The 8,163-nt window shown below is 38.3% G+C and overlaps 1 protein-coding gene across 2 annotated transcripts; it reads right to left on the bottom strand.

The window, feature by feature from the left end:
• Positions 1-289: 289 nt before the first annotated feature.
• LOC139633018 (ubiquitin-conjugating enzyme E2 D2-like) lies at positions 290-7,291 on the bottom strand. 2 transcript variants are annotated; one of them, XM_071498362.1, is made up of 8 exons: positions 6,834-7,291; positions 5,617-5,680; positions 4,847-4,878; positions 4,568-4,645; positions 3,985-4,090; positions 3,217-3,310; positions 2,984-3,033; positions 290-1,383 (listed from the first exon to the last, which is right to left on the bottom strand). In XM_071498362.1, exons 1-7 carry the CDS (start codon positions 6,855-6,857, stop codon positions 2,985-2,987), a joined length of 447 nt encoding a protein of 148 aa, XP_071354463.1. In that variant the 5' UTR covers positions 6,858-7,291; the 3' UTR covers positions 290-1,383; position 2,984. The 2 variants fall into 2 exon arrangements, with proteins under 2 accessions (XP_071354463.1, XP_071354464.1); XM_071498363.1 differs by lacking the exon at positions 2,984-3,033 and having other exon boundaries at positions 6,834-7,288.
• Positions 7,292-8,163: the final 872 nt, after the last annotated feature.

The raw sequence follows: 8,163 nt of genomic DNA, 5'->3' as shown, positions 1-8,163 counted from the left end.
ACATCACTCAAGCATTTATGAAATATGACAATAATGAAATGTCTACCACATTTCTCCCAGTCATCAAAATATAACAGTACAAAACCCCAAGATATTAATTCTCCATAAAATTTCTATCAACTGATGAATTTATCATTATATTTCCCATAGTTTTACAGGCACAAGAGCTCTATCAGAGGATGAAACAGGCATATAAACTCTATACAAGACTAAAACATTCATGAGCATCAGTCATCAACTGCTGCTGCTGCTGCTGCCAAAAAAACAAACAAAAAAAAACACAGCTCAATTTATGGTTTAAGTAACTTTATTGAATGGAAAACTAAAAAGAAACAGAGCCACAAGTTGATTATCAACCATTAGCTTTGCATCAATATTTTAGGGCTACAAGAAGACAGTGTTTGAGTGGGCATAAAACTAACTGCTCATCTACTGGCTTCTAAATAACAAAAAGAAATAGGAAGCCTTTGAGGGGAACCAAATTTTTCCAACTGTTCAGCCTTACAATCCACGTAATTTGCAGAAACATATCAGATATAATAGCCTACCTTTATTAACATGCATAAAATACAACACTGAAGTTCTTATATTTTGTTTCCTTAACATTGATATATACTGCTGTGCTTCTCTGTACACACACTTTGATAGTGGAATAAGATACACTTCTTTCCTCAGGTAATAAATTCCTATACTAATGATCAGAAGAACATACTGACATCACACCAGTCCAGGAGCCACTAAACCAGTTTCCCTAATCTTTCACAGAAAAGGCATTTCTCATTTCAGATATTACCACTTTCAAATAAAATGCAGACAGAATTTTGCCAATCTGACACTTTAAAATTCAGAATTTAGAGGTGTGGCAAAAGACAGGCTTCTCTAGAAATGCTAGAGAGACCCAGCCTACAGTAAAGGTAACATCAACACCACAGGATCCAGCGAGTTAACCAGCTGGGTCGCCATAGGGTCGATATGTTCAGCATCAGGAGACCAGTTGCATCTGATTCTACTAAGTGTGTGCAGAGTAAATGACTAACATCACCAATTTTGGGTTGAAAAACTCTTACTGGTGCATGCTCAAGCCGAGTGTTCAGAACCATGGTGATTTTTTTTTAAAACTCCACACAAAATGGGAGTCAAAACCTCACAGAAACTGGCACGTGTCCTAGAGAGAAAACACTATCTTCTTATGAGCGCGCAGGTGGGAAAGGGGGGCAGGGGGGAGGGGGGGTAAAATGCTTTGATTAACCAAGAAATAAAGTGAAAAAGAAAAACAGAACCCTGGAATTTTAAGTTTGAACCAGCGACATTTTTCTCCAGCTTTCCAAACGATCCCATCACATTGCGTATTTTTGTGTCCATTCTTTTGCCATTTTGGTGTATCTGCAAAGACAAAAAAGAGGGAAAATTAACTTTAAGAACTCACGCCTACACATAATTTTCTTGGCATGAAAACTCCTTGTCAACTCACAACTTGCCATTTTGTTTGGATCTATTATAGCACATGCACTTGTGCACGCTGCTTTTTTAAAGCCAAGTTAGCATCCCAATGAAATGAGTCAGTATATGCACAAAAATACTTCTCATGTCATACACGCTTGACACTTCATACACAAGTTTCTAATTTGAAACGGTGCAATATTCCTGTGACAAGTCAGGCATTGTATTTACACACCAATACCTCAAGTAAGGCTACTTTTTTTTTTTGCAAGAACAATCCTCTTCATGCTGGAGTTAGTGGCTACATTTACATGCAAAGACAATACTGATTCTAACCTGGTTACTCAGATAATTTGATTCTGGGTCAGTTCACCATTATAAAAACTGCTAAAAATTGCATGTTAAGAATGCAACACCGGTTTTGGCCTTTTTAATAGCAAATACAGTATTCGTTTGGATCAGCATTTCCTTTGCCTCCTGATTCATGTTTAGTAGGAGACATAGCTGAAATGCCACATATATTAAGATGAGCATTTACAGTTAGGGTGGATAGAACTGCAGTGATGTGCCAATCAATTGATTGGCAGAAAATGAAACGGCAACAAATATCTTGGGGTTTTGGATTAATGGTTGAACAAAATATAAAGATTATTTTGTTAAATATAATAAAATGCAACTTAGATTTCAATCTAAACAAGCTTTTATTTTATTTTATGACTGTTTCCTACTCATGTACTCTGACACCTGAAAGTTTATAATCTATTCCTAAACAACAACCTTTTCATACAAGAAACACAGTTTGCATTACCCTCACAGTTTGTCTCTAGGCTACAGTTTCAGACATCATGGCTCATGAATGTATTTCTTTTTAGCAGCCAACTGTTGGCGTGTCCTCTAATACACCACCAAGAACATTTTTTACAATGGTCCCTGCTGACAACTGCTTCACCATGCACCAATAACAACTGGAAAATAAAAAGGCAACCCATCATTAACTGTGATGATCACTCATCTCAAGCAGATCTCAGGTCTGTGCATGTTGAATCACACTTATTCTTTTAAACTTGTGGTATTTGATGGAAAATGGTCAGCAATAACTGAAGTTAAATGTGGTTTTGTAATTGCCTTAAATCTTGTCTCAAAACACTTTATAGTTACTACTTATGTTAATGCATAAGCTTGCTTGTTGCATACTCCGTGAAAACTAACTTATTTCAGCATTTTTGATGCAACAGACAACTAAGCTGTTGCAGGATTTGGGATTATTGCAATTAGATCTTCATGTCGCTGATCTGTATTAGTGGTAACCCACAGCTATCAAGAGACCATTTTATCTGTGGGTTGGTGAAAATATTATGGTAACTTGTTTATTTACAACAAGCAGCCAGAGATTAGTATAATCACAGTCAAACCCCACACTACAATCAAATACTTCATAACAGAGATCCACGCCTCTGGTTATACCAGTGAGACCAGAGCATCACAACACAACCAACCACTCCCATGGCACTAGTCAAGATGCAGCACGGCCCCTTGGCCTTACCCTAAAGCATGGCATACTTCGCTGTCCACTCCTGAGCTAGTTTATTGTACCTGACAGAGTGAAACTAGGTTACATACTAGACTCAGGTGATCAACTGTGCTTATGACTGTTGTGCTCATTGTGGATAATGTAGCAGAAATTATGAAGCACAGGGATGTTCTTCCTTTTGGGATACAGAATTGGTTATTTCACATTTAGAGAATAGTATACCAAATATAAGAATATACACTTACTTCTGACTATCTGTTTTGTAGATTCGTGCGATCTCTGGCACTAGTGGGTCATCGGGGTTTGGGTCACATAGGAGTGAGCAAATGGAGAGAAGAACTACAAGAAACAGAATAAAGACACCAAAAAACAATTAAACCAAATTTCAGCCAATACAAGTAGTTTGTAATCTCTGTTTCAAACATTTTGTCTAACTCTACACAGGTTAAATTAACCTTTTTCCAAGTATGAGTCAATGCTTGATTTATTTTGTAGTATCTAAATACAGTCAAGGTTTTACTATGAATAACTCTAACTCTGCACTAAAGACTGTGCATACTGTTCAATGTAGGTACAATTTTATTTATTTATTTATTTTTAAACAGATGACATCTAATAGTAAAATCTGTGGTAATCGAGTTAAATTGTATTACTTGCAGTGTCAAAAATAAACACGTGCAAGCAATTTAAATTTAGAAAAATACAATTCCTGCCAAAAACAATTTGTGGCCACACACAAAAAAAACCCAACACAAACATTTAAATGCTTTGACCATTTTTAAATGCTGTTGTGAACAGAATAAGGTACCATTTATCTCAAACTTTACATCTGGCTGTAAAACAAAATTAAGTATATACAAGATTATTTTGAAACTTGTGTTGATACCAACCAGTAGGTCAGGTGATCCTTCATAAATTTTCCATTGAAAATTAACTATTCATTTCAGACTACCATCAACTGATAATTGATATGGCCACAATGGCTCATGGTGTCCTTTGATGATTATCCATACCTTTAGAAATAGTAAGTGCAGGAGACCACTGTGATCTGAGAATATCCAGACAGATACTGCCGTTACTGTTAATATTTGGGTGGTAAATTCTTGTTGTAAATGCAACCTGAAAAGAAAAACACAAATGCATAACAGTGAGAGCAAGTAAGATAAAGCTGCGTTAAACCAGGTCACCAGGTGTTATGCAATTTAAATTCCTTAACACAAGGCAGTGACGTTTGATGCGCATGACTGTTATCTTCTGGAATGACAGATATTACTTCATGAGGGTTGTGAAGCTGACTAAATGTTTTCATTGCGCCAACCTGCTGGACTCAATTTCATTTACAGGAAATGTTTGCTGTCGCTTTGAGGTGTTTACAAAAGCAGAATCAAAGTTGCTCAGTGTTTTAAAGAGTACCATGTTTGACCCCAGTTCCTGGTACTGTATGTACTGGCCAGTATGTTAATGTTGCAAACAAGATATGTGTCTGCTTCATGACAGCTACTGCATGTGGCTGGCTGGACATATAAATGGCAATGAACCTTTAATTACCAAAATTTATCAAAACAAGAGAAAAGGAAAAGCTTGTTTCAGTCTTACCTTGGGTGGTTTGAAGGGGTAGTCTGTTGGAAAATGAATTGTCAAGAAGAAAACACCTCCCTGATATGGACTGTCACTCTGGGAGAAAAAAACAAAAAACAAAACTCATTTACATATTCAGAAAGAATGGTCTACACATCCCGTCCACAGCTTCAAGTCAAATTTTAACCTTTATCTGGTGAATACATTTAAAGCAGCCAGGAACACAACCTCAGTGACAAATTTCAACATGCTATTTAAGAAAGAATGCAACAGTTATGTCATAAAGTATCTACTTACAGGTCCCATGATTGTGGCTTGCCAGTGAAACACTGCAGAGAACAGAAAGTAAATGTTACGAGACAAAGAAAGGTCACAGGTATCTGATCTGACAGGAACTAGGCTTCTAAATTGTCTTTGTGGCTTCCCTGTCACACCATTTCCCTTAATGTATTTTTATCAACACTTTTTTATGGCTATACTGCCTGTGAATTGGTCTGCCTATTATTTACAAGTAAGGTTGAGGTAATCAAGAATATGGTTGTGAATTCAAAGTACTAGAGCTATTTCCACTTGTGCTTTTAAAGTTTATAATTCAATTTTTCCAATGTCTGGTGTGTCACTCAAACTTTCAAAATACAGCTTTCGTTCGTGAATCAAATTGTTTAGCCATTTACTCCACCCTCAAATGAATCATATTTTAGAGGGCAGCCGTGCCAAACTCTCATGCTGACATTGTAAAACTCTGAAGAGCTGCCACATATTGTCCATTAATCAATTACACAAACTTGATTCACAACTACCGATAACTGACTAATAGATGTTATTCAATTTTCAAGTTAAAACATTTGCTGTGATCTAGCCTCTCAAATGTGAAAATGTACCTTTTTTGCTATAAATAATTGTAAATTGAATATCTTTGGATTTTTGGTGAGACATTGGTAACAGGCATTTTTTTCTTTTCTTCACCATTTCATGATAGATCGAGTCAAAATAATTAGATTAAACGATGATGAAAATAACTTTTAGTTAGAGCCCTAAAAACTTTTGACCAGCTCTGGGACACTTACTGTCATCACCCACTGGGCCGGCCGAGCACTGTGCTGGAGGGTCACGAGCCAGATCGTTAAGCTCCTGTAATGAAAAGAGGTTTAGAACAATAACCAATTAGATCACAGTAATCTTCAGAGGCACAATAATGAGACGACAATATCTCAAATCAGTGTGCGGGAATGAGTAGCACTTAACATCCTGAGTATAAATGCCAATAAGGAGGAGACTAGGGAAGGAGATGCTACATGAGGGTTGTGTGCTTCATTTATTTCACATCCTCCCCTCCTGCCGGTGTTGTTATCTCCTGCAACTCTCCTCCATGTTCAACTGCACCAGCTCAGGGGCAGGTGGGGGCCGCCTTGTTATCTTCTCTACAGTTAACAGCAAGATGAGACCTAAGCATACACACACACACACACATCCCAGCCTCTGTTATTTTTAGGTCAACTGCTATTTTAGAGAGTGAAGTGGAGGCCACTGCCCCACCCTGGCCCTCTGACATACACCGTTTCACAAGTAAGTTTATGGATTTCCTTAGAAGATTCTAGTCAACAGCAAAGTGAAGAAATAAAGCCACGGCATGAACACTCCGGGGGTGTTGCTCTACTCTGTTCTACTTGGTGTCAGTTTCCTCCATGTAACTGACAGATCACACACCCTGTGATGTACACAGGCTTAACAAATACGATCACATACCAAGGAAATGTATCATGAACACAGCTCCGTCTGCTAACACGGATTCACTGAGTGATATGAGTCATGGGTTCTCGTAAAGGCGAGCATCGACGCTTTTATAACATGTTTAGACGGCTAGCGAAGACACAAGACGTCGCTGTGAGGCTCCGGGGAAAGGCTTCGTGTTGTAACCATGCCGCATTCAAATATATGAGTGTTTATGTAAACGGTGTAGAGTGTTAGGCAATTCATGGGGCCTCTTTTTGTCGTCAATCCACCCTGACGAACACACTGAACCTCTAAACGAAACTGCTAACGTTTGCTAAGCTAGCTGAACGGTGACGGAGCCGGTGCCAACAGTAAGAGAAACACAATTCACTCAAACCCGTAGTCACACAATATAATTACAAAACCACAGATCACAAACACAATCACAAACTTAAACACTTCCCCGAACAGGTTTCACCGCCATGTTTCACAGGATACAGTATCAAGCGCAGCGCTAGCTACATTGTGGGAGGCTAGCGCGGCGAGCTAACATTTAACGACGATATCTTACCTTGTGAATCCTTTTCAGAGCCATCCTCTCTCGGTGTTCTGCACTTTAATTTGACGGGTTTCCAATCCAAGCAGTGAGGGGCAACCTTGATATGCCAGGATGATTCGCTACCTGTTAAATAACTGACGCTAGGTCAACTCGACGGCCTTTCTTCTCGAGTTAGCGTAGTTAGCTGGCTGGCTAGCTAAAACTACGTATGCGCGAAGTTGTAACAAAGCTAGCGGGCGGTATGATCCACCGAGCGACAGATGTTACACCGTCCTTCGATAAACCTCGCTTTCCCCGTAGTTTAAACGTCTTGTTTTGTTTTTTTTAGACTGAAGTATCCCCCGCTTGAGGCTGAATAAGTGCGTTTGCCAGGTGAAGTAACCCGGGCAACAAAGCTCCTGTTCCGTAAGTCTCGATCGGTGCAGTTGGCCAACTAGCGGCTGTCTACATGTATGTGAGGCTTTATGGTGGAGGCGGCGCAGAGGCAGCGGAGTGACGGGGCGGATGTGATGGCAGATTGGTTACAAGCCTGCAGCAAAAAAAAAAAAAAAAAAAAAAAAACACAACATGCTTCACAGACCAGCTAGGACATGTCAGCCTTCAATTGTTAACGCCCCAGACTTTTTACACACATAATTCTTACACATACCTGCTTTGTATGTATCCCATGTGGATTGTGTATATATTGTCCTTACAAAATATTTTCCCAGTCTGTACATATTTGCTTCAGAAAATATCTCTATTTTTTATCTTATTATTAATTTCACTTCTTTATCATTTTTAACTTCTCAGTTCCTAGAATATTTTAGTTACATACAATAACAGATGGCATCAGGATGGAGACACAGAAAACTAAGAATTTCATTATCTACTTATCCTACAGTTATTCTCTGGGGATTGATTCATTGTTGTCTACAATGTAAAAAATGGAAAAAAAAAAACTTTGGCATGGCATCTAATTCCCCACAGTGACATTTTAAAATGTTTTGTTTTGTCTGACCAGTTAAAATATATTTGCAAGATATTCAGTTAACTATGATGTGTGACATACGTTCACTGGAACCATCAAATGTTTGTCATTTATGCTTAAATCTTGTTGCAGGTCTATTATTTTTGTGCTGTTTTGTGTGTTATTGTTGAGTTTTTTGGCCCATTTACAAGGATGGGTGCTGGAAATCATCTTAGGCTATAAATGCTGTGGTATGTGGCATGGGTTCAGGCTACATAATGTACCTGTCCCTATACAAATGAACTGACTGATATTTCAATCCCTTTCAGTGCTTCAGTTTAAACTCTTACAATATTTGACATACAATGAGATCACACTTTTTCTGTTCACTTG

The sequence above is a fragment of the Trachinotus anak genome, unplaced genomic scaffold (assembly GCF_046630095.1).
Source record: "Trachinotus anak isolate AG129_WGS33_773 ecotype Australia unplaced genomic scaffold, CSIRO_AGI_Tana_v1 ptg000015l, whole genome shotgun sequence".
Taxonomy (NCBI): domain Eukaryota; kingdom Metazoa; phylum Chordata; class Actinopteri; order Carangiformes; family Carangidae; genus Trachinotus; species Trachinotus anak.
Note: the sequence above shows the minus strand (reverse complement) of the source record. Positions and strands in the feature narration are given on the sequence as shown.

Excerpts from the sequence above, each read along its gene's own strand:
- LOC139633018 (XM_071498362.1), bottom strand. The coding sequence starts at position 6,857 with ATGGCTCTGAAAAGGATTCACAAG. Across the intron at positions 5,681-6,833 it reads CTCTGAAAAGGATTCACAAG|GAGCTTAACGATCTGGCTCG; the intron begins GTAAGATATCGT and ends TTTTCATTACAG. Across the intron at positions 3,034-3,216 it reads TACAAAACAGATAGTCAGAA|GTACAATAAACTAGCTCAGG; the intron begins GTAAGTGTATAT and ends TCACTCTGTCAG.